This window comes from Vombatus ursinus, unplaced genomic scaffold, assembly GCF_900497805.2.
Source record: "Vombatus ursinus unplaced genomic scaffold, bare-nosed wombat genome assembly UNPS02008996.1, whole genome shotgun sequence".
Taxonomy (NCBI): domain Eukaryota; kingdom Metazoa; phylum Chordata; class Mammalia; order Diprotodontia; family Vombatidae; genus Vombatus; species Vombatus ursinus.
This window is the reverse complement of record NW_020948774.1, coordinates 3,810,089-3,837,188: the sequence shown is the minus strand read 5'-3', so window position 1 is coordinate 3,837,188 and position 27,100 is coordinate 3,810,089. Positions and strand designations below refer to the sequence as shown.

The 27,100-nt window shown below is 39.0% G+C and overlaps 1 protein-coding gene across 2 annotated transcripts in view; it reads left to right on the top strand.

Moving 5' to 3' along the window:
• CCDC40 (coiled-coil domain containing 40) overlaps nt 1-27,100 on the top strand; it is a 99,767-nt gene that overhangs the window by 41,267 nt on the left and 31,400 nt on the right. For both annotated transcript variants that reach the window (XM_027850281.1, XM_027850280.1), the window contains exons 11-16: nt 11,868-12,111; nt 12,254-12,436; nt 13,767-14,012; nt 17,026-17,239; nt 24,307-24,476; nt 24,626-24,717. In XM_027850281.1, the coding sequence (XP_027706082.1) occupies nt 11,868-12,111; nt 12,254-12,436; nt 13,767-14,012; nt 17,026-17,239; nt 24,307-24,476; nt 24,626-24,717 (1,149 nt within the window). The remainder of the gene's footprint in view (nt 1-11,867; nt 12,112-12,253; nt 12,437-13,766; nt 14,013-17,025; nt 17,240-24,306; nt 24,477-24,625; nt 24,718-27,100) is intronic.

Here is a 27,100-nt window from a genome sequence, read left to right as displayed (position 1 = left end):
GGTTAATATTTTGCATTTCTTCATTTGAGAACTGCCTATATATCTATATCTATATACTTTTTAACTTATCAGGCAATGGCTCTTATTCCTACATGTTTGTATCAAATCATTAAATATCTGGGATATCAGACCTTAATTAGAGACGTTAAATTAGTCATGAAGATCTTCTCCCAATTGTTTCACTTCTAATTTTTGCGAAAAAAGCTTGTGAAAAGCAGTGCTTGTGATTCAGTGTTTGTGAAAAAGCTTGTGAAAAAGCCTTTCAATTTTATGTAATTCAAATTATTCATTTTACTTTTTCATGCTCACCTTTGTCCCCTATTTAAAAACTCTTCCCCTAGCCATGTAGAGTTATAGAGTTCTCTAATTGTTTTTTTAAAACAATATGATCTTTTATATTTAAGTCACATATCCATTTGGAGTTTATAGCAAAGGGTTGAGGAATAAGTGAGAGGACGTGAAGTGGAGACAACAAATGTGGACAGCTTTTTCTTTTTTTTGCTAGGCAATGGGGTTAAGGGACTTGCCCAGGGTCACACAGCTAGTAAGTGTTATGTGTCTGAGGCCAGATTTGAACTCAGGTTCTCCTGACTTCAGGGCCGGTGCTCTATCCACTGTACCACCTAGCTGTCCCTGGACAGCTTTTTCTAGTGGAGAGTCAAAGAAGTAGATGCTGACACAAATAAAATTTAGAAAACCAAAAAGCCAAGGTTGGTTTTTTTTTTCTTAAGTACGTGTACTCTTACATAGAGAAAAGACTAAAAAAATTTATTTTCCCCAAGACTGGGTTCCAACTTGAAGCCCTACTTTGTGTCACCAAAGAAATTAATATAGGCTTATAGATTTTTTTTTCTTTTTAAATCCTAGGGCAGTTGTTCACACAGGTTCATATTTGTTCTTTCCACCTGTTATTTCAGGGAGTTAGTTATGCCGTACATTCTTGGAATTCAGAAAATTTGGAGCCCCTAGACTAGGGAAGAGGTTTTGTTCTTTCCCTAGCCACTAAGTAAGAACTGACTGGCCCATCTGTTCTATAGTACATTCTGGGAGGAAAAAAAAAGTCTCAGATAACCACTGTATTTTTTCCAGATAGCAAAAGCACTTGTTCATTTCCCCATAAAAGTCAGCTTATCTTTATCTGTAGACAGAACTAATTTACGACAATATAAAAAGCAAATATACAAGACTTTAAATAAAACTCCAAAATGCTGCTTTGCCAAGGCAGGAATGAGGGCAGGAGAGAGTGGAGGGAAGCCAAGGGTAGGTAAATTCATCAATTTACAACAATGCTCAGAGGCAGGCAGATTCAAACAGCTAGTTTTGTCCAGTCCAATCACTCCTTAAGTGGATCGATAAGCCAGCAAAGGCTTCCAGTGCTCCCAATTATAAATCAATCAGAGCCTTCATTTTCAATCAGCTCCCACCTCTGGCCAGAGTCTCCACCCCATCACGGAGCTCCAATTATCCTTGACCACATCATGGGCTTCAGACTCTTATCATCTTTCAACCTCTCTTTCAACCTAGAAAAACTACACTTCCCAGCAGCCCATGGGGCTGACATGGGACTACACCATTTTTTTTTCAATTGTGTTTGTTTCAAAGACCCAGTTCAGTTTTCCCAGGAAATTTTTCTACCCATTAGAATTATATTCAGTTTTGCATGACTAGTAATTCTCCCCTTCCCCAACCAGATACCATTTATTAGTCTATGCAGAACTGGAAAGTTAGGAAGATAGATGGGTGTTGTCACTTGGAGACTTAGGGCCAGTAGACCTCAGTACCAGTAGTGTTCAAGTTTGAAGTGATCTTCCTTTGGGCAGGCCCTAGAAATGGGGTTTGTCAACTTCATGTTAAGCTTGCCAAGGAGAGCTTTGGCTACAGCCTTACCTTGCACATGTAGTATACCTCTGTGGGGCAATTGTCTCAATGGGTCTACAGCTCAATCTAAGCCAGCACCTAGTTGCTGAAGGATTTGGCATGGCCCATGGTACAGCCAGAGTTGACTAGCCAGCCCTCAGTCAGCAGTCTCTGGCCTCAGGTGATGTTGGTCTACTTCATACTTCACGTTCATTTTCTCAACAGTATTTTCATTTAACCACTTCTATGTCCACATCACAGTGTCCAATGTTACATATTATGGTGTTGATCTTTATCTAATCAAAAGGCCTGCCCAATACGAAGTCTATGCAGTCTGTGATAGTGACATAGATTCTTCCCTCTTGGCAAATCTTATCCATGATGGTCACCTTATAGCCTTCCATAGAGGTCTGCAATACACTGATGGGATCTATCTCTATGATGATGACTCAGGCCCCGAAACCCCAAAGGGTCTGAACACTGCCCTTACCTATATCACCATATCCTGCCACCATAGTCACTTTGTGTATAGTACTCTTGATGCCCTCACTGGGGGACTAAGGTAGCCATATAGATTGTCAATCTTATTCTTGGTGTTAGAATCATTCACATTGATGATTGGCACTTTCAGAATGCCATTAACCTGCATTTTATATTGACTGTGGATCCCTGTAGTAGTCATCTCTTAGATGCCTGCAGGAGTTAATGGTATGAACAAGGTTGATGAAATTCCCCACCATCATCAAGGATCATGTTTGAATGGTTTCCCATCTTTGAAGTACAGGGTCTGCTTAATGTACCAGAGATACTCCTTATCTGTCTCCCTTTTCCAGGCATACACAGGAACGTCGGTTTGGGCAATGATAGCTGCCACATGGTCCTGTGTAGATAAAATGTTATAACTGGATCATTGCACCTCAGCACTCAGGGCCACCACCAACATCTCAGTGAGGATTTTGGAGTCAGGAAGTCCTGAGTTTGCATCTTGCTGCAGATATTTCTTAGCCATCTGACCCTGGGATAGTCACCTACCTCTCTCTATGCTTCAGTTTCTTCATCTGTAAAGTGCAGATAATGATAGCACCAACTTCCTAGGGTTTTTGTAAGGATAAAATGAGATAACATATGTAAAGCACTTTGCAAACCTTAAAGTACTATGTAAATGCTATGTATTATTATTACTAGTCATTTGGAAGCAGCCAGTAATTTGGGCTCCCTTCAGCACCTTGGAGGCTAAGTACATTATTTGGAAGTCTCATTAAGCCAAGCATCTTTAGTGGCTTTGTAAGGCAGTGTGTCAGACGTGCTGAGTCATCTTTTAACTACATTACCCCAAGGATGGGAGAGGTAAGGCCAAAGCAAGCTATACTCCTCCAGATTTCTCCATTAAGCCCCAGAAAATTCTTTATCCTGGAAGATCACTTCAGCCCTGGAATTCACATCTCAGAAGTACCCTTGACCTCTGGGGCTCCTCCCTTTGATTGTAAGGCTCCTCCATTTAAGAAGGATATCCAGGCCAGCCATCTCTCTATTTCTAATGGGGGATTCATTCTTTCTTACTTTTCCATCATGCCCTTGCTCCTTCCTCATTTTTGCAAGGCAGGACCTGCCATCGTTTTTTTGTTTGTATTTATATTACCAGCTTTTAGCTTAGTACCTGACACGGTAAATGCTTAAATACTTGTCAGCCAGTGGCCAAGGCAGGAGGCAGACAGGGCCAGAAGGAAAGGATAAATTTTTTTTGGTTATACCAAACAATTAGTCAGCAAATATTTATTGAGTACCTCCTACCTGTCAGACACTGTGAAGTGCTGAGGATACAAAGAAAAACAAAAAGAGACCCTGCCCTCAAGGAGTTCACATTCTAATGGGGAATAAAAAATGTAAATAAATAGGTACATGAGATCCTACCAAGTAGATGGAAGGTAACCTTAAAGGGAAAGGAGATATGGGAAGGATCTTCCACAGAACTTGTGTGAGCTGAGGGCTGAAGGGCTGAGGGCTGTATATTTTGTAGACAAACTTCTTTTTAGGGCTAGGGGCAAAGGTGCATTTGAATAAGATTAAAAGGTAAGGTTAAGGCTTTCAAAGAGAGATAAAGAGAGCTTTCAAAGGGAAATAAAGGCAGTTTCTAAAACTTTAAGGTTTTTCTAGGTTAGACAAACTGAAGCCAGAAGGAAGGAAACCAGAGATTTTAAGAGATGGAGGATACAAGGAAGAACATTCTAGGCATAGGGGTCAGCTAGTGAAAGGGCACAGGAGATGGGGGGTGGAGTGTCATGTGCAAGGGAACAACAAATAGGTGAGTATGGCTGGATTGTAGAGTTTGAGGAAGACAGTAAAGTATAAGAAGCCTGGAAATACACGAAGGGGCCAGGTTGTAAAGAGCTTTAAAGACCAAACAAATGTCTTTATATGTGATCCTGAAGATGATATGGAGGTACTAGAGTTTACTGAGTAGGGAGCATGACCTAGGCAGACCTGTGCTTAGGGAGATCACTTTGGCAGCTGTATGGAAGATGAATTGGAGTGGGGAGAGAGAAGGGAAGGAAGTAAATTAGAGAACTATTAGAATAAAGGCTGTGAGGGCCTGAGCTAGGGTGGTAACTGAGGATAGAGAAAGAGTCATACTTTTCTAAAGGTAGAATATGGCAACTGATTGGATATTTGGAGTGAGTGAAAGTAAGAAGTCTGTGATGGCACCAAGGAGGTGAACCTAGATGTTTGGGAGGATGGTGGTACTTTTTTTTTTCACTTTTTTTTTTTTTAAGGCAATTGGGGTTAAGTGACTTGCCCAAGGTCACACAGCTAGTAAGTGTCAAGTATTTGGTCTGAGGACAGACTTGAACTCAGGTCCTCCTGACTTCAAGGCCGGTACTCTATCTAATGCACCACCTAGCTGCCCCTGGTACTTTTGATAGTAATGTGGAAGTCAGGAAAATGGGAAGGTTTGGGGCTAAGATAATGAGTTCTGTTTTGGACATGTTGACCTTGAGATGTCTCTGGGCTATCAAATTTGAAATGTCCAATAGGGAGTTGGTGATATGGGCTTGGAGCTCAGGAAAGAGGCTAGGACTAGTTATATAGATCTGTGAATCAGCTATAATTGAACCCACAAGAAATAATGAGATCACAACATGGGAAAAAAAAAGAGAAGAGGTCTGGGATAGAGTCTCAAGGGATACTCCAAATTAATAGGTATAGCATAAATGAAGATTCAGCAAAGAAGACTGAAAAAGAACAATCATACAGGTTAAGATGAGAAACAAGAGATAGCACTATTATGAACACTGAGAGAAGAGAGATTTCCAGGGTGAGAAGGTGATCAACAATGCCAGATACTACAGAGAAGACAAAAAGGCAGAAGACAGAAAAGAAAATTGCCATTTAGTTTGGCAATTCAGAGATCTTTAGTAACTTTGGAGAGAGTTGTTTCAATTGAATGATGGAGGTTGGAAGCCATATACCCGAAGGTTTAGAGAATGATGAAAAGAGGAAGTGGAAGTACTGAGTGTAGAAAGTTTTTTCCAAGGATTTAGCAGAGAAGGGAAGTAGTTATATAGGAAAATAGTTGGCAGAGAGTAAAGGAGGGATTTTTAGGGATGGGAAAGACATAGGCATGTTTGAAGGGAGCAGAGAAGCAGGCAGTAGATAGAGACTGAAGATTAGAGAGAAAAAAGAGGTGGTAGTGGAGACAATTGCTTAGAAAAGACTGGAAGGGACAGGGCAAAGGGAGACTATAAAGGACTGCAAAGTCCTTGGACTTGGCAAGAAGGGTTTTCTTTTCATTGGAGACTAAAGGGAAGGAGAAGACATTCAGAAGAATGTGAAGTTAGGAGGAGGGGAGAAGAAGGAGCTGTTCTCACCAAATGCTGTCCATTGAGTAGGGAGTTGTAAAAGGATTGCCTTGCTGCCAGGAGGGCCCAGATGAGATTAATAAACATAAATTTGCAATAGACCAATAAGATGGGTTTGTTTATTTTCTTATATTTCAGCAACACAGGAATAGAAGTACTTGGCAATAGAAGTACCTGCCAAATCTTATTATTGGCAATAGGGGCAGGGGACAAGGGACTTAAAAGTAGAGGAGAATGTTAAAGTTCAACTTAGGGCTAATGACCTCAGAAAGTACTGGGAAGTACTTGGAGGGAAAGAAAAAAAAATAGGGGAGAAGGGTATAAGGCATGGGGAAAGGTGGAATGATAAAAGAGTAAGGTCTGGGTGAAGAGGTGTAGAGGTTTTGAGGTGCTCATAGATGCACAGAGGCACCCCAAGATCGCGGTGCCGGGTCTGCCTGAATGAATTCAACCTAAATCTTCTTCCAGCCAGAGAAAAAGTTTATTAAAGATATAGCATATAGACCAGACTCCCAAGGATCCCAAACATCAGTGATGCCTGTAAGGACGAGCGGGCATGAGACAGTCTCAGCCTTTTGGGCATGAGATTCTCAGCATCTGAATGGGGGCTAAGGTGGATAGGCTAGGTGGTACCCGTAAGGACGAGTGGGCATGAGAGTCTCAGCCTCTAGGCGTGAGGACAGCTCAGCAACTGAATGGGGGCTAAGGTGGATCTTAAATACAGTAAAAAATTGTGGGAGGGATCTAGGAGTGGCCAAGTAGTTTGGGGTGATGGGAGGAAGGGCCTAGGGAGATCTGGATGGGAGTGGCTAATAGGCTGGGGTGAACAGAACTCCTGGGTCCTGGACCTCATGGCACCTAGCTAGGATTAAGGGTGGGAAATGGCCAGGGGCCATAGGAAGGTAAAACAGTGGAGGGGAGATTAGGTGTAGCCACAATGAAAAGGCCAGTTGAAGGGGGGAGGTGGTTGGGAAAAAGGGTCCAAGTGAGAATTTGTTTGGAAGGTCTGAGAGATTTGAATAAACAATGAGAATAGATAATGAAGGGAACTGGAAGGTAGAAGTTTGCTCTCAAAGGGAGCTGGGACTGGTAGACAAACTTCTTTTTAGGGCTAGGGGCAAAGGTGCATTTGAATAAGATTAAAAGGTAAGGTTAAGGCTTTCAAAGAGAGATAAAGAGAGCTTTCAAAGGGAAATAAAGGCAGTTTCTAAAACTTTAAGGTTTTTCTAGGTTAGACAAACTGAAGCCAGGTTCTTTTTAGGGCCAGGGAGGAAAGATGCATATCAAAAGGCCAAGGCTTTGGAAGGGAGGTAAGGGGAATCTAAAAATTTAAGGGTTTTCAACAAATGGGAGCCAAATTCCTTTTGGAGAAAAGGGGCAAAGGGAAAAGTGATAAAGGTCTCGGCTTCTGAAACTGAATGACGCCCTCATCATGGGGCAGCTAGGTGGCACAGGGAATAGAGCACTGGCACTGGAGTCAGGAGGACTTGAGTTCAAATCTGTCCTCAGACACTTGACACTTACTAGCTGTGTGACCTTGGGCAAGTCACTTAATCCTGACTGCCTCACTAATAATAATGATAATAATAATAATAAAAGATTAGGGCCAGATAAAGGAATTTTGGAGTGCAGAACAAGAACATGCAACACTTGCGAGTTGTAGCAAGATCAAAAGGATGATCAAGATCAAGAACTCATGGAAATTTATTGGACTGAAGAACTAGGAAGTTAGGGCATTTGAGGCAACATCAATATGTACCTCAAGTTTTCTGGGATGAGGATTGGGGTGGAGAGAGACTAAAACAGGACTCACTGAAGAAACTTTCACCAGAATCTACATGGGATGATAAACTTGGATGGGGTGAACCTCAAAGGAGGGAGAAGCTGCTGAGTGGTAAGAGGAACCTAAAGGAACAAGCATTTGTTAAGCATCTATTATGACACTTTGCTGTTTTTCAGTGGTGTTCAACTCTTCATTACCCCATTTGGAGTTTTCTTGGCAAAGATATGGGAGTGGTTTGCCATTTCCTTCTCCAACTCATTTTACAGATGAGGAAACGAAGGCAAACAGGGTCAAGTGACTTGCCCAGGGTCACACAGCTGTAAGTGTCTGAGGCTAGATCTGAACTCAGGAAGACTCATCTTCCTGACTCCAGGCCTGGCACTCTATCCATTGTGCCAAGTAGCTGCCTAGCCAGGCACTTTTCTAAGTGCTAATTGTCTCATAGCTGGTGGCACAGTGGATAGAGGGCTCGACTTGAATCAGGAAAACCTGAGTTCAAATCCAGTTTCAGATGCTTCCTAGCTGTGCAACCCTGGGTAATTCATTTAATTGCTGTTTTCTTCAGTTTCCTCAGTTGTAAAATGGGGATAATAATAATAATAGCACCTACTTCCCAGAATTGTTGTGAAGATCCAATGAGATAATATTTTTAAAAGTGTTTAGCCAGTGTCTGGCACATAGTAGGCACTATATAAATATTTATTCTCTCCCTCTCTTATTTGACTCTCACAACTTGGGAGGTAGGTGCTATCCTTTACTCCCCATTTGAGGTTTTCTTGGCAAAAATACTGGAGTGGTTTGCTATTCCCTTCTCCAGCTCATTTTATAGATGAGGAAACTGAAATAAACAGAGGTTAAGTGACTTGTCCAGGGTCACACAGATAGGAAGTGTCTGAACAGGCCCCTCTCAGGCCTGCAAACACATATCTATGTCTGCCATGTACTTTTGTTGTATTTCACCATCAAATGCTTCCAGGAATAGGCAAATGGCTCTTTTTCCCCATTACGTAGGAGGCAGCTAGGATATATGGTGAATAGAGTACTAGGACTAGACTCAGAAAGATTTCAGATCTAGCCCTAATCACTTACCATTTTCCTTGTAAGCTGCTTTTGTTAGCAGATACCTCACATATTATTCTAATTTTTTATTCTTTTGATTTTGTTTTAGTATTTATTTTTGCCAACAAGTTCTATTTACTTCATTCTGTTTTTCAGTGTCCACTACTTGGGTAAGATTTTCTGTCATCTCTTCTAAGATATTTATTCTCTTCACAAGTACTCTAGTTTTATTCTTCCTCTCATGTCTCAGTTCTTCCTTCATCTCTTCCTTCCATTCTCAGAGTCCCTGTGACAAATCTATCCTTTTTTTTCTGGGTTCTACTTGTAATTATTATGGAGTAATTTTCTTATTCTGAGGTTCTGTCTCAATATTATTCTCTTAATCTATAGTATTTCTTCATTGTATTAGGAGTTTTCTTCTGTTTACTTATGTCTTCATCCTTAGTTTCTTGATTGAGACTTTATATCAGGTCCAGACTCTGCCCACTTGTGAAATCTTAAATGAGGTGATTAGGCCCAGGTCCTGTCTCCCAAAGCAGCATTGGAGTGAGATTCCATTGTATTCAGATGAAGCCTGCTTCTTCTCCAGTGCAGATGTTAGTACCATTCTGGTATTTAGATGAGGTGACTAGGTCTTGGTGCTCCTTCTATTTTAACCCCTGAATAGAAAATTTCTTAGACGAGGCCTTATTTTCTGATATAAGCCTGGGCTGGATATGGAGCTTCTGGGTCCCCAAAGAGAAGAACAGGTCCTATCCATTGCCATTTCCTTTGGTCCTTACATCAACAGGATACACAGGTTTCGACCTGTCTCTTTGGAGTAGTCCCATCATGTAGGTAGGACCTTGACGTTTTGAGACTCTTCCTTCCAAAAGTATTCAGCTCTTCCTTTCAAAGCTTTCTTTCTAGTCATAAGTTTCCACTGCTACTCCCTACCCCTTTCCCTAGAGCTGTCTCATGCCAGAAAACTACTATGGAAGCCCTGGGTCTGTCTCCTGATGATCCCTGACTATTTCCGTCCCCCCAAGATATCTCCTGATGACCCTAATCCCATTCTTTTCCTCTGGGCAATCACCAAATGGGAGGATTGGGGCTTCAGACCACTTCCTGTAGTTAGACTCCTACCAGCAGGCCCAGATGAGATTGTTCTGGCTTCAAAGATGATCCTAGATGTAATGAAGGAGTTTAGTGAGTTTTTCTTTGCTTATACTTAATCGTTGTGTTATCTGTAGCCCAGGGATCCCCTTTATACAATGGACTTTAGCCACTGGACTCAGGTAAACTGGGTTTAGTTGTCAAGAAGCCTGACCTTGAAGAGGAGATTCAGCCTTTTCCTTATACTTGCTCATTATGCCTCTATCCTGGAGTCCTGGGAAAAATCTCTTAAATAAAGTTTAGTTATGGTTACTGTCTAGGGTCTCCTCTATTAACAAGCTCCATGTTATAAAAATTATTTAAAACAAAAAAGTAATGGATGTCAGGTATTGGACAGTATTTGTTTTCTCTACCACCAAAAAATGCTTAAAACACAAAAGAATTATAAGTGTGCAATAGTGCATACTTGAAACATGAAACACTTTGTGGGACAACTGAACAGGTAATTTGCTTTCACCTTATATCAGTACTACCTGGACAACTCACAAGTCTATATCTCCTGGTCAGCTATTTAGCTCCTTGCTTATAGAATCTTGCTGGGAGTGGTATTCTCTTCAGTTCCTCCAGGAAGTTATTGTGGAAATTACCTCTTGTAGTGCAACTGGCACCTGACTCTAGAACTCTATTGAGGTTGAAAACAACCATCTCTTAGGATCGTTGTTCAGTTTCTTGTACTTAAAGAAACATAAAGCAGAAGATATCACCAAGGATCATAGATTCAGAGCTGGAAGCAACTTTAGAATTCAAGTTCAGTCCCTCCTCCCCCATTTTATATATGAGGAAACTAAGGAGACTAATAAGTCATAGATGGGATTTAAAACCAGGTCTTCCTGACTCCAAGTCCAGTGCCCTATCCACTGGAACATGCTGTCCCACTAGATTTGAAGTCAAGTACCAGGTTTATCCCAGAAAGTTCATAGTCTTACTGTCATGTATTTATAGCTTCTATAGCTGCTCCTAGAGCAGGAAAGGGGAGAGAAATCCTCTCCTATTCCTCATTGTTGGAAATCTAAAGGAGAGCTTATATTGTCTGTGTCTTAACAAAGGAACTACCTCAAAAGAGACTAGTCCCTGCATTAAGTTCAGCATTTACATTATGGATATGGAGTAGAATCAAGATGGTTGAATGAAAGGTCACAACTGTCAAACTTCTCCCAAAAACTCTCCTACAAAAAAAAAAAAGAGAGAGAGAGAAAACACCAAATCAAATTCTGAGCAGAAAAGGCAACAAAAGTCACAGTGAGTTATTTTTCCAGCGCAGGGTACTTTAGGAAGACAGAAAGAGAGATCTATGGACACTGGGATGGAGGTGGGCTAGGGGTGTGGTATAGGGCATGGTGGAAGCGGCACCAGCTATAGGTGGCATGAAGGGGATGTTTTCAGAAAAACCTGAGAATGCTTAGATGAAGTAAAGTGAGCAGAATTAGGAGAAAGAACAATGTACATAGTAAGAGCAATATTGTAATGATAATCAACTGTGAAAGACTTAGCAACTCTGATTAATACAATGATCCATGACAGTTCTAAAGAACTCTTGATGAAAAATGCTTTCTACCCCCAGAGAGGGAACTGATAGACTGTGAGTGGCAGATTGAAGTATGACTTTGTTTTGTTTTTGTAAACCCTTTTTTTTTCTCTTGCTTCTTTTTTTCCCACAACATGGCTACTATGGAAATGTTTTGTATGACTTCATATGTATGATGGATATTGTATTTCTTGCCTTCTCAATGGGTGGGAAAAGGGAAAGAGGGAAAGAATTTAGAACCAAAAATAAAAATTAAAAAAAAACTCATCATTTATGTCCTTGGAAGTGAGAGACTATCAGGTTGTCTAGGGAGGGAAGCACTGACCCTGATCAGACACAGAGCAGGCTAAACCTCCCATGCTAATAAGACTGGGGTCTGGCCTATGAGTAATCCCTGAACTTACAGCCTGGGCAAGATAGGGAGATGCAGTCTTAAAAAAAATTAAAAAGCAGTGAGGGTCTTATGCTAATTGGAGGCATGGTGGTATCAGTTACAAATAAGACATTTAGTCCTCCAACTAATTTCTATAAAAATGGGTTTTCTTATAGTGGCTTCCTTCAGGTCAAGTACACTTATATTAAAAATTGCCTGTTTTGCCATTAGTTCTCTGTCTTGTCTTCCCACTCACAGGGACTCCAAGCATCAATCTAAATCCCTGGATGGTGAAATTGAATCTTATAAGAAATCTATTATGAAAGAGGAAGAAAGGAACGAACTCCTGGCAAACATTTTAAACCGTGCTGAGAATGACGCTAATGTTAACCAGAAGCTGATCTCCCAGTCGATGTCTAAGCACGAAGCCCTGCAAAAAGAGTTTACTACCTATACGCTCACACTGCACAGTACTGAAGAAGCCTTCACTCGAGCCTATTCAGTATGACCCAAAGCACAGTGCAGGAATATTTGGGTGTCGAGAAATTGTTTATAAATACTAAGACCTACATCTTGCAGCATGGCTCTAATCCTTGCTTTCTCTCTCTCTCTCTCTCTCTCTTTCTCTCTCTCTTTCTTTCTAGGAGCGGGCATTGTGCACAAATGAATTGCATAATGTCCATCAAAACATAGAAAATGAGCTGGACCACAAGAGGAAAAAGGAGAAGAACATCCTAGAGAAGCTACAGGATCAGAAGATGTCTGGCAAGATGACCAAATATTTCAGCCTTCTAGTGAATAAGCTTCAGAAGAAAAAGACAGACATGGTGAGGCAATTCTTTCCAAGTCATCAGCAGTTTAGGGAGTATTTTTCCTTTTGTCTTGTTCTGGCATTACCCCTTTATAGGCAAGAATGGTGGTACCATCTCATCTGGGCTCTCCTCACTAACATCCTGCCCAGTTCAAAAATGTCTTATTATGCCTGGTTTGTAATTAAAAGTGTCTCAGTTCCTGCCTTCTTGCTGCATTCCACACCATGCCTCATAAGAGACTAGCATTTATTTTTTTTTTACTGTCTTTCATGTAACACATTATTTTTTGGCCCATCAGGAAGAGTCAGGGTTAAAGGTTTAGTGTTTACTATGAGGTCTCAAAAGGATCTAGACCTGAAAGCCTGATTTTCTAGTCCAATTCCCTCATTTTACAAATTGAAGAAACTGAGGTCCTGTTAAGTTTAAGTTTTACAGGGTGTTTCAAAAATCTTAGTGAAGTTTTAAACTTTCATAGGGTATCCCAAAATTTTTAAGTTTTAATAACTTAAAACTGCACTAAGACTTTTGGGACACTCTGTATGGGTAGTAGGTATCAGAACTAGGATTTGAACGTAGGTCCTTTGATTCCATGTCCCATGCTATTTTCACTGTATCATACTTCAGGCTAACATACAGCTTCATAACTTCACATCCTTTAGTTGATTTTGTCATATCTCTATTTTGCCCTTATATTTCTTTATAGGATGATGTTTCCAAGTCTTACAGTTGTAAGTCAAATTCAGCTCTGACTTTAATAAAGTTGACATTGTAGTAATAAAAGTTTGGTCTTGGGATTATTGTTAGAAAAAGGGATAAATCAGAGCATTCTAAGACAGGTTGATGAACAAGAATGGACCATGGTGGTGGGGATATATCCTCCAGTGTTCTCCTTATGACCCACAATATTCTAATGGCCCACTTCACAAACTATCTGATACTGACATTTGGTCCCAAGCATTGTAGTATTCCTTGAACCAAATGTCAACTATGATTTTCAATTTCTAGGACTGTTGCTTTATAGTGAAAGATCTACTTAGCTGGATATAAACTGGAAGTGGTCCTTGGATTTTTGACAAATTGGGTCTTTCATGGGGCCAAATTTGCTCTCATCCTTGAAATTAATATTATAATTATAATTGGAATATCATCCCCTGGTTATTTATTTGGAATTTCTGTAGCTGCACATCCAGATGTAAAGTGAGAAGGTATAAGCTAGCTATACAATATGAGAAAGCCCATGTTTATTTATAACTTCTTATAAGTAAACTTTTCAGAAGTTGTTACAGAGGAAAGCAGTAAATATAGCAAATATAATTTTTCTTACTTATTTCTTCTAACTATTCAGGTGACACATCTTTCCAAAATTGATGGTGACATTGCACAGACTGCTCTTAATATCACAAATACCAATATCCGAAAAGAAGAATATCAAGCCACACTCAAGGAGTTGGACAAGGAAGTGGAAAAGATCAATGAACTCATCACCAACAGTGAAAGTGAAATTGCCAAACGAACAATACTGATTGAACGCAAGCAAGGGCTCATTAATGTGTTCAACAAGAGAGTAGATCAGATTATTTCTGAATTGGGGGTAAGAACCCATAACCCTGGTCAGGCTAGCCATGATTGGCATTTTCCTTGATATAATCCCCAGTCATTCAAGCGTCTTCTTATATACAGAAAGCAATGCATTAATGAATAAATAAATAAATAAAACAAAGAATAATAAACCTTTCCCCTACCCACTTCCCTGAGGGTAAATCAATCAATGAAGTATTTATTAAACACTTACTATATACCAGGCGGGTAGCTCGGTAGTACAGTGGATAGAGTGCTAGGCCTGGAGATAGGAAGACTCATCTTCCTGAGTTCAAATCTGGCCTCAGACACTTACTAGTTGTGTAATCCTGGGCAAGGCACTTAACTCTGTTTGCCCTCCATTTCCTCATCTGTAAAATGAGCTGAAGAAGGAAATGGCAAACCACTCCAGTACCTTTGCCAAGAAAACCCCAAATGGAGTCATGACTGAACCAACTCACCACCAGCAACAAAATATACCAGGCACCATGCAAGACTCCAAGAGATACAAACACAAAACTGAAATAGTCCTTGCCATCTATTCTATTGGGGAAAATACTATGGCATATAAGGCATATAGAGGCAGTTAGGTGGCACAGTAAATATAGTGCTGGGCCTGAAGTCAGAAAGATCTAAGTTCAAATCCAGCCTCAGACTTACTAGCTATGTGACCCTGGGCAAGTCAGTTAACTTCAGTCTACTTTAGCTTCATCAACTGCAAAATGGGGATTATAATAGCAAGGTGGTTGTTGTAGGAATCAAATGAGATAACATGTTAGCACAGTGTCTGGCACAAAGTAAGAGCTTAATAAATGCTTGTTCCCTTCCTCCTATAAGCAGACAACATATATACAAAGTAAATATCATCTAATTTCTTCGGGTGGAGGGAGGCACTAGAAGCTGAAGGGATCAAGTAAGGCTTCTCCTAGAAGGTGGCATCTGAGCAAGTGCTGAAGAAAGTAAGTTCTCTAAGACGCAAAGATGTGGAGGGAATACATTCCATGCATGACAGGGACAGCCTAAGCAAAGTCACAGAGATGGGAGATGGAATAATAGCACCTGTGAGGGATCGCAAGACCAGTCTGGCTAGATCACAGGCTACGTGAAGGGGAGACATATGAAATGATCCTGGAAAGGCAGGTCGGAGCCAGGTTATAAGACCAAAGTGAGTCATAACCTGTGCTATCTGCTCAGAGTGATTACCTGAAAACAGATTGAAGACAAATACTATCTTATGGCACTGAAGGTCTCAACAGCTCGACACACTGCAGGCAGATAGTTTTGTACCTGTTTGGGAGACTGAGTGCTATTAAAAGATTACATCCCCACCAAATGGTGACAGGGCCAGAAGGCTATGTGAGAAGCTCCCCAGATGAAAGCTGTTTCACTGAACCTTGTCAACTGTCCCCATAGCACTGAGTCTCATTAGGTGTTTTAGTTTTTATATTAGTACTTGTGAAACAAGAGCATTCTTCTATTAGAGAGTGGACCTTGTAAACTCCCATAGTCCCCTTCAAAGTGACAGAGAATATCTATCCCTTTTGCCTCACACCCTCTTGAGCCAAGGTTTCCTGGAAAATTTCTCTTTCCTTTTTTCCTTTTCTCTTTTTTTTTGGTGAGGCAATCAGGGTTAAGGGACTTGCCCAGGGTCACACAGCTAGTAAGTGTCAAGTGTCTGAGGCTGGATTTAAACTCGGGTCTTCCTGACTCCAAGGCCAGAGCTTATCCACTGTGCCACCTAGCTGCTCCCCGCCCTAGAAAATTTCAAACAAGATCATAACTCTTACAGCTATGGAAAGGCTGGGGAGAAATGTAAATCCTTTTGAAACCTCTCCAGCAAAAGGGAAGAGGAAAGTGATTTTCCCCTCCTTTCCTCCCCATCAGCTAATGTTATTACAGAATATAGCCACAAATGATGAAGTTTTTAAAAAGAGTCAGTAAGATGAGTTTAATGATACCTTTATGAGGTGTGAACCTCTTCTATTAGATCAATAACAACTGATTGGCTAACCAAACAAGCTAACCATGCCTCTGGGTGTAGTAAATAACTAGAGGCATTTCAACAGTGTGCCAGTCTGGTGCTAGGACAGTCCAGTAGTGGAAAACTCTAAGTTCAGAAGTTGAGAATTTCATTTCCAAGTTGGAGTCAAACCTCTCAGAAGAAACTGCTATTGGGAAGTTTCTTTTTCTCTCTCCTTCTCCTCCTCTTTCTCATTGATCATATTATTGGAGTGCATCTGAGATCAGAGAGACTAGACAGCACATTCAGCCAAAATTAGAGTAACACACCAAGAACAAATAGATTCAGAAAGACAGCCACCCAAGGATGGAGATAGTTTCAAAGAACATGATCCTTTCTACAAGAGAAGAATGACTTATAGACTTGAAAAGGGCCAAAAAGCATCAAGACTTGTGAAATATCCCATTGTCACATGTATAACCTTCCTCACTATCATTGTACTCTTGTGTTTGAAGTCCACTCTTCCCATGGAATTGTGAGAGAGTGTGCCCCAGGCTTTAGGGGGAATGTTTATGTCAGCTTCTTACTATACCACCTTAGTAAATGTCTTTGCTAAAAGGTAACTGAAGTCACTGGCTGGTTATTAATGGGAAGCACACTGGTGGGACCTTGTGAGCGATAGTAGTAGAAACTCATGCTATCAGTATTACCCCTAGAACACTGAGAGGTAGAAAGCATCTGTCCTCTGGAGACCCCAAGCCACGAACATGATTTTACATTGAGGAGAGTAGCGCCAGAGGGGTTAGGGTATCTACAATAAAATTTCAGGGAATATAGGGCTGAGATTCTGGTTAGAAACATGATAAAAAAATATGCCAAGGTCACAGGTGTAAGAGCTACATTGCTTGATCTATTTGGAGTGGCTCAGGATAAAAATACTCTATAAATCTAATGCTATACACTCTTAGGGAATGCTGCACTCGGCTTCAAAAGCTTCTGTATCCTACCCCTTAAGGTGAAAACAAAAAGCTTTGTGGACACTATCTCAATAACATTTCTTCTTCAGGGGGAAGAATTAGGACCAGTTGAAGTAGAAATTAGAAGAATGAACAAGCTGATAGATGAATACAATGCAACCCTCCTTCAGCAACAGATGAAGTGGCTTCGACTACAGCAAGATCTAGTCAAACTGACCCAAGACAGAGAAGATCAGTTGACCTCAGTGGACATGTTTAAGAAACAGATAACAATCATGGAACAAAAGAGACTTCGGATAGAGAGTAAGTGTTATCTGTAGAACCAGGCTTAACATAATAATTCCATATTCGAAAACTGACTTCCATCAGCCCTGGAATCAGTAAACACGGAGGCCTCAGTACCCATGAGATATCCTGCTTTCTATATTCGGGAAGTTGTGACTTTCATGCATCTTGCTCTCCACTCCTGATGAATGGCCTTTCCCCTTGCCCCGCCTTTTTTTCTTTCCTAGTTTGACCATTATATGAGAATCCAAAGGGCTAAGGGAATGACAATATTTTTTTGTCTCCCAATTAGCTGGCTTTCTAATAAAAACTTCTAAAGTGGAAATCCCACCTGGTTACCTTCATACTCAGTAAATTCCTGTGGCTCCCCATCACCTCCAGGATCAAATATAAAATCCTCTGTTTGGTGTTCAAGGCCTTTCATGACCTCCTCCTACCTTTCCACTCTTCTTCCACCTTACTCTCTACCATGTACTCTTTGATCCATTGACACTCCGCCTCTCAGCTCAGACATATCTGTCATGCCTGGAATGCTCTCTATTCTCACATCTGCCTACTGGCTTCCCTGGTTTCTTTCAAATCCCCACTAAAATCCCATTTTCTATAGGAAGTCTTTCCCAACCCCCCTTAATTCTAGTGCCTTCCTTCTGTTAATTATTTGTTATCTATCCTGTATATAGCTTGTTTGTATGTATTTGTTTGCATATTGTCTCCCCTACTAGATTGTGAGCTCCTTGAGGTCAGGGATTGTCTACTGCCTCTTTTTGTATCCCTAGTGCTTAACACAATGCCAGGCTCATAGTAAGTGCTTAATAAATGCTTATCGACTGAATGTCACTTCATTCCACAATTCTTGGAGGCTCTGCTAAGATTTCTAATGCTCACTGACTCTGCATTCTATGGTAGGGGGCCACCTAATTCCCAAACCCTAGTGGTTACTCAGCTTTCCATTTCTTTTAAAGTTCTCTATTTTCAGGGCAGCTAGGTGATGCAGTGGATAGAGCACTGGCCCTGAAGTCAGGAGGACCTGAGTTCAAATCTGGCCTCAGACCAAACACTTGATACTTACTAGCTGTGTGACCCTGGGCAAGTCACTTAACCCCAATTGCCTAAATAAAAAAAAAAAAAAGTTCTCTATTTTGGCATTAGTGGAGGACCTACTTCCCTAAGTAACATCCTTATGAGCTATGGGATCAATTTTGCCTGAGGTTAATTTTGCTCATAAATTTGGGTTAATTGAGCTCAGGAAAGACCTTAAAAGTCTGCTATTTTGAGAGTCTACATTGTTTATCGACCAAGTCTCTGAATAAGTTATCAGAAAGATTTTGTTAGTTTGGACAGAAATTATCCTACTTGGTCTACTATTCTTACTGCTGCTAGGTCAGCAACCCTGCCATGGTAACAGAGATGGGGGTGGGGTGCTTAGCCCAATTCTTCTCAAAGTGGTAAGGAAAGCTGAGTCAGTCCCATATCCTATATTATCTTAGATAGCCACATCTGAAATTAACCTTTAGAATACTTGTAGCTTCACAGACCATACGGGGAAACCTGTGATTCTGCAAGGAGGCACTCCTTGTTTTCTCTGATAATAAACAATTATGAGGATGAATAACCAGACTGGATCTAGGTGACCAGAACTGGCAAACCACTTAATGGTTCCCCAACACTGAACACTGAGTTCTTTCACTTGGACAAATTCCCAAAAGGTAAATAGATGGCTGAACCCTGACTGACCAAAAAAATAAATTTTGGATTTGAAGAAATCTAGGTAATTTGGGATCTAAATTTTGGGTTCAATATGTCCGGGTAATTTGGTGAGGATCTAAAATGAGTTTTACCTAGAAATAAAGAGGAGTCCGTGGAAGAGTGGACTCAAGAACTGGGGCCCAGGTAGAAGAGAAAGATGGGAAGTTAGCTGTCTAAAACTGCCTCTCTCCCTAAGGGCACACTGGCTTGCTTCATGTATATCTCAGACATGTGGGCTATTAAACAAATGGAATATTTATGTTTCAGATGATTCTAAATTACAGTTTTTCCTTTGCATGCAACTTGGCTCTCAAATGTCAACTGCAATATGCAATCTCAGTATGAGAACAATACCACAGCAACATCTATGCAGTGAAACTATAAGACTTCCATTAATATAGAGATCATTGCTGAGGGCTACTCTAGTAAACTGTGTCTACATCTAAACTTTATTTAGAGATACAATCAATTTCTATTAAATGTGGTTATATGTGATCACATTAGAATAAACTATACCATGCAACATTATATAAAGAATACCCTCCCCCTTTTAAGAAGTTTTTCTTTATATTTTCTGTTTCATCATAGTATTCCATATATTTATACCCTTTCTCCTCCCAGAGAGCTATTCCATGTGACAATTAATATTTTTCTGGAAAGGAAAAAGAGAAAAAAATCAGCACAACTGACCAATCTATTGAAAAAGTTCAAAAATATTTGCAATGTGTAACACCTGTGGACCTTCCACTTCCACAAAGGGGTTTGTTGGAAATGTCTTCTCATATCTCTTCATCTCCAACTTTTAATTATAATTTTATTACATTTATTTTTTATTTTTAGATGTGCCATTCTTTCCATTTAAATTGTTGGAGTTACTGTGTATGTTGTTTTCTTGGTTCTGCTTACTTCACTCTGCATTAATTCATATAAATCTCTCCCTCACAAACATCATTCCTTACAGCACAGTAATATTCCATTGTATTCATATACTACAATTTATTTAGCCATGCCCTAATTGATGGGCATCTACTTTGTTTTCAGTTTTTTGTTGTTCACTCATTTATCAGTCATGTCTGATTTTTATTGACCTCATTTGGGGTTTTCTTGGCAAAGATACTGGTGTGGTTTGCCATTTCCTTCTCCAACTCATTTTACAGATGAGAAACTGAGGCAAACAGGGTTAGGTCGCTTGCCCAGCGTCACATAGCTGGTAAGTGTCTGAGGACAGATTTGAACGCAGGAAGATGAGTCTTCCTGACTCCAGCTATGACAAAAGTGTTGCTATAAATGATTTGGAATCTACAGAGGCTTTTTTTCTTGTCAATGGCTCCCATAGGGAATAACCTCAGTCTCTGGTTCAAATTGTATAGACATGTTTGTTACTTTATTTGCATAATTCCAAATTATTTTCCAAAATGGTTGTTCTGTTTCACAGCTGCACCAACAATGTATCAGTGTCCTTTCCACAACCTCTCCAACATTGAGTATTGCCATTTTTTGTCATTCTTGACAATTTGTAAGGTGTGAGATGAAATCTCCAGTTTGTTTGGATTTGCATTTCTCTTATCATTAGTTATTTGGATAATTTTTTCATGTGGTTTTTAATACTTTGCAGTTCTTCTTTGGAGCATTGTTTGTTTATATACTTTTCCATTTATCCTTTGGAGAATGACTATTAGTCCTATATGTGTGTATGGATTTTTTATATATCTTGGATCCTAAAGCCCCTTTGAATACAAATTTTTCCCCCATTTAACCACTTTCCTTTTTATCCTAGATGCATTAATGTTGTGTGTGCAGAAGCTTTTCAGTTTCAAGTTGTCTCTTCTGCTGTAAACAGAATGTATTATATTCCTTTGGGGTGGCTCTGTTTCCATTAGTTCTCTTCTCCTTACCCCTGATATTTTCTTCTCATTTAATATTCCCCCTTCCACGCCTCCCCATGAGCTGGTCCTGTTCCTTGGTTTTTAAATTTCATTTTTTGCACCTCTTACCTCTCATTCTTATCGTTATCCATCTTCTCTTTCTGTTTCCTCTAGACTCTCATTCTGATTCGTGACTCCTCTAATTATCTGGCTTCTCCCTTTTCTCTGTATTCTTCATGCTATCAAAGCTTCCAAGGTGTCCACTTGAGGGTCTCTCCTCTAGATGCTTTCTGCCACTCACTTGTAAGGGTTCACTCCATGGATTTCCCTTTTCCATTGTGCCTCATTTCCAGAATAATGATGATTATAATTAGTAGTAGTAATAATAATAATGATAATGAATAATAATAGCCACTGATATTTATATAGTTCTTACTATGTGCTAATCACTTTACAATTACAATCTCATTTGATCCTTAGGAGAAAAGTGCTATTATTATCCCCATTTTACAGATGAGGAAACTGAGGCACATGGAGGTTAAGTGACTTGCCCAGGGTCATACAGCTAGTAAGTATCTGAGGCCAGATTTGAACTCAAGTCTTTTGGGCTCCAGGCCTAGCACACTGTGCCACCTAGCACAGCCCCATGGTACATATGTCCCTCTCATACCACGCCTCTGATTATGTAACCCATCATTGATCTATATCATCTCTTGTTGACCTTTTTTTTTTCCTACATTTGCCTGGAAATCACCTCCCTGTGTCGATGCTCTCTCACTCCTCCAGGTGCCAGTTGCCCCCAGAGGTTTCAACTCCGCCCTATCCACCAAGGACAAATAGACTTGTAGACAAGCAGACAAGCACCAAATCCTCCAGACCTCATTTAGTGTAAGATATTCATTTCTCTTCATTGCCCATCTCTTTTCACTCATAGGAACATTCATCAGTGGAATCCTCTCTCACCTCCAAAGTCAGGCCTCCTTCCTTTTCCTCTTTTTTCTTTCTTTTCCCTTTCCTCCTTACCCACTAACCTGTAGGCTCTTCTCTTTCTGAGACCACAAAGGTCACCTTCCGCCCATTGCTAATCCTCGATTTGATCCCAGAGCATCACACGCTACTTACTGTCTATACTCCTGCTCTCCTCCCTCCTTTTATGTATAGTCTCACAAAAGAAGCATTTATCTGTAGGCAGGGTATTATTGCCAGGTTCTGTCCATAATACCCCCTGTCTGCTTCTTCACTGTTATCTCTACCTGATTTCTGCCTTCACCCTTGTCTCCATATGTATCTTTAGAAAGAAGTCTCTTACTGATCCCTCTATTGTCCAGTTTGTAGTTGCTGTCCTTGGCTGTTGCATTTATTCACTTCTGCATTTCTATTATTTGGGTTTTTTGAGAAGTAAATAATCTCTTCAGTCCTGGTTTTCTTTCTAAAAATGTTTCAAACTCTTCTTTATTATTGAGCAACCATCTTTTGTCTTGTATAGTTAAACTCAGATTTGAAAGACAGGTCACCTTGGGCTGTGTCCTGAGCTCCACTACTCTACAAACCACATTATTTCCATTCCCTCCTCTTTTTTTTCTAGTGAGTGTGGAATAGTTGCATTATTCAAATGTTCTTTCCTTTGTGTTTGAAGATCTTTGTTATCATGGTTCACAAAATTTGTGGTTTCTGAATCAAATTGTTAAATTTCACCACCATTGAGTTTGCAAGCATGAATTTGTTTTTGTTGTTTTTTTACTTGTTTGTTTTGAATTCTTTCAATTGGAATTTCATTTTCTATGTTGAGAAGTTCTGGGCATTTATTATTTATTTCATTATAGTGTTAAGGTTTCTTGTCCTGTCATATTTTTCTGGAAAGCCTATGATCTTTAGGTTGCCTCTCCTCATCCTGTCTTTGAGTTCAATAGGTCTTTCTTGAATAGTGAGCATATTTTCTTTTAATGGTACTGCTTTTCTTCTCTTATTGCTATAGTTAGTATTTCTAACACTAAATCAAACATTAGTGTTGACAGTACTTTACCTCTAATCTTATTAGAAAGACCTATAGTTTGTCCCCATTACTTATCATGTTGGCCCTTGGTTGTAGATATATTCTACTTACTATATTAAGAAAAGGTGCATTTGTTCCCATGTTTTCTAGTATTTTTTTTTTAACAGAAATGGGTATTGTATTTTGTCAAAAACCTTTTTTTTGCATCTATTGATATAATCATATTAGTTTGTTATTATTATGACCAATTATAATTATAGTTTTCCTAATATTGAATCAAGTTTGTATTTCTGATCTAAAACCAACCCAATCAGAATATATAATATTTGTGATATGTTTTTGTAGCCTCTTTGCTAATATTTTATTTTAAATGTTTGTATTAACATTTTCATTAGGGATACTGGTCTATAGTTTTCTTTCTCTGTGTGATTTTCCTTGGTTTATGTACTGTTTCCATATTTGCATCATAAAAGGAAATTGTCAGGATCCTTTTTTTGTAAATACTTTGTATAATATTGGAATTGTCCTTTGGATGTTTAATAGAATTCACTTGTAATACTATCTGGTCTCAGGGTTCTAATTTGAGAATTCATTATTGACTTGCTTAATTTATTTTTTTTTAGATTGGGTTGTTTATATTTAAATTCTCTATTTTTTGTTCTTTTAACCTGAATATTTTATATTTTGTAAATACTCATCTATTTAACTTAAGTTGTAGGATTTATTGGCACATATTTGAAAAAATAATTTCAAATATTTTTATTTCTTTATTTGTTGTAAATTCTTTTTCATTTTTGATACTGATAATTTAGTGTTTCCCTTTAAAGCAAATTAGTTAATGTTTTATGCATTGTACTATTTTTTTAAACCTAGTTTAACTTATTAATTGAAATTTTTCAACTTCTTAAATTTTTCATAATTTTTATTTTGATGTTTGTGTTTTTAAACTGTGTCAGTTTTTAAAGTTTTTCCATCTTATTGATCTGTTATTTCTCTCTTCTGTTGATGAAAGTTCTTAGAAATATAAATCTTCTCCTAAGGATTGTGCATGCTATAAATTTTGGTTTGTTGTCTCATTGTTGTATTGTCTTTAATGAAAGTATCCCTTCTGGAATTTTCCCAGGAATTGAAGTCAAGCTCACTATCCTATAGTTTACAGACTTTGTTCTTATCCATTTCTTAAAAATTGGTATATCTTATAATGCCTCTCCTATTTTTCATCCAAATCAAAGGTTTGTATTTCCATTGGCCACCTGGGAGGAAATATTATAAGATAGTATCCTTCCCACCAAGAAAGAAGACATTCCAATGCTAGGAAAAACCATTAATGGTGGTGAGAGTTCAGGGACCACCAAACCAGCCTACTTTGGCTTAGCTTGATTTGTTCTTCCATAGGTGTTGGGTTTTTTGTTTGTTTGTTTTGTTTTGTATCAGCTTTGGACCTCCTCTGGGATTTTGCTCTTTTCTTGTTTTGTTAACAGACAAGATTAACCAGGAGAAGAATGAGATCAAGGAGATTGAATGTCACATGAAGGACATGGACAATGACCTGAAAAAATTTAACACTTTGATCTGTAAGAACAGATGCAGCACTGAGGAGCTACAGCAGGGCAACCTGGTGACGGAGAATGAATTTGTTCGCTCACTCAAGGTATTGCAGGCTGATCGCTTGTCTACGAGAGAATGGAGGAAAACTCCATATCTCTCACTCTAATTTGAGGAAGATGAGGTCTTGGTAAAGGGCTCTGTGTTAAATTCTGTTCTGTTAAAGTAACAGTTGGCTTGGTTTCCCGACCATAGGCATCTGAGAGGGAATCCATTGAACTGCAAGAGAAGCTGGTCCATTTGAATGAAGAGAAAAAGACCCTCCTGAATAAACTGGTAGAAGCAGAGTGAGTATGTGGCATTTTGTTTTATCCCTTGGTTGCTAAAATCTCAGTCCTTTGCTAGAAATATGACTTGTAAGACCAGAATGCCCAAGCCCCCCACCTTGACTCTCTGTAATGTTAACTGGTAACATTATTATCTTAAGTACTATTTTCCCCAGCAGCCTTTTGGCATTATATTGTATTATTGTTGGTCCTTAGGACTCCATCTAACTTAACAACATAATTGAGAGCCTAATAATCTAATTAAATAATAAATCTAAATAAAATAATTTTTAAAAATGAATGAAGGGGAAATGGCACTTCCTAATCGCTAATTATATTTCAAGTCAGTAATCATCAAAACTATTTGGTACTGGTTTTAAAAATAGAGAAGTATCTCAATGGGAGAGAATAGACAAGGAAGAATAAAAATAAACTCAATAACAAAATATTTGATGAATTTTAAAATATAAATTAGGAAAAACCTCTTTTTCACAAGATTTATGAAGAAACTAGATAACCTGGCAGAAAATTGGTTTTAGATCAACTCCTTATACCATATACTATAATAAACTCAAAATGGATACATGACCTAAAATTAAAGATCACAGAATTTTAAAAGCAGAAGAGAGACAGATCAAGTACCTTTCATATCTATTGATAGAGGGTGAATTCTAAACCAAATGAGGGATAGAAGTAAGTACAGAGATAAAATAAATAGTTTTTATTTCAGAGTTGTTTTTTGGGGGGGGGTGTTTTTTTTTTAAAGGCAATTGGGGTTAAGTGACTTGCCCAGGGTCGCACAGCTAGTAAGTGTCAAGTGTTTGGTCAGAGGCCATATTTGAACTCAGGTTCTCCTGACTCCAGGGCCAGTGCTCTATCTACTGCACCACCTAGCTGACCCTCAGAGGTTTTTCCTGAACAAAATTAATGCCAACTAGGATATATTGAATTCTCTTGTAAATTTATTTTTCAATGAACAAGTATTAGTTTTCTCTCTCTTCTACCCTCTGCCCTATTCCATTAAAAAAAAAAACTACAATAAAATCCTGACAACAATAGGCACAGATAAGCAAAAAAATAAAAAAGAAGAAGAAGAAAGAAGAAAAGGATTCCCATATTGGTCATGCCCAAAAATGTATATCTCACCATGCATCATGAGTTCACTATCTCTCTATCAGAGGTGAGCAGCATACATTATCATTAGTCCTCTGGAGACATGGTTGGTCATTGCAATGATCAGAGTTCTAAGTCTTTCAAAGTAGTTTGTCTTTAAAATATTATGATATAAATTGTTTGGGTCCTGCTCATTTCATGTTGCATCAGTTCAAACAAGCTTGCCAATTTCTCTAAAATCATCTCATTCATCACTTATTACCACATAACAGTATTCCATTACATTCATATGCCATACCCCAAGTGATGAATACCCTGTAAGTTTCCAGTTTTTTGCCACTACAAAAAGAGCTGCTATAAATTTTTTTGCACATATGACTTCATTTCTTCTTTCTTTAAGCTTAGGGTACAGGCCTAGTAGTTATATTTCTGGGACAAAGGATATGCACAATTTAGTGACTTTTAGAATATATTTCCAAATGACTTTCTAGAATAGCTGGACCAATTCTATAAGTAGTGAATTAATACGCCACTTTTCCCACAGCCCCTTCAACATTGCCCATCTGCCTTTTTTTGTCATCTTTGCTAATCTGATGGGTATAAGACACAAACCTCAGAGTTACTTTAATTTGCATTTCTCTAATTATTAGTATTCTAGAGCATTTTTTATTAATTCATTTTTAGTTTTCAACAATAGCTTCCATAAACTTTTGAGTTTTAAATTTTTCTTCCCCTCCCTCTTCCCCTCTTTCCCCAAGATGGCAATCAGATATAGGCTCTACATATACATTCCTATTAAACATATTTTCACATTAGTCATGATATAAGCAAGAATTAGGACCAATAGGAGAAACCACTAGAAAGAGGAAACAAAACAAAACAGAAGAAAAAAAAGAGCAAATAATATGCTTCAATATGTATTCAAACTCTATAGTTCTTTCTCTGGATGTGGATAGCACTTTCCATCATGAGACTTTTGGAGATATCTTAGATCTTTGCATTGCTGAGAAGAGCTAAGTCTATCAAAGTTAGTCATCACACAACGTACTTGTTAATGTGTACAACATTCTCCTGATTCTGCTCATTTCACTTAGTATAAGTCCATACAAGTCTTTCCAGATTTTTCTGAAGTCTGCCTGTTCATCATTTCTTATAGCACAATAATATTCCATTACATTCATATACCACAACTTGTTCGGCCTTTCCCCAATTGACAGGCCTCCCCTCAATTTCCAATTCTTGGCCACCACAGAAAGAGCTGCTACAAATATTTTTGCACACGTAGGTCCTT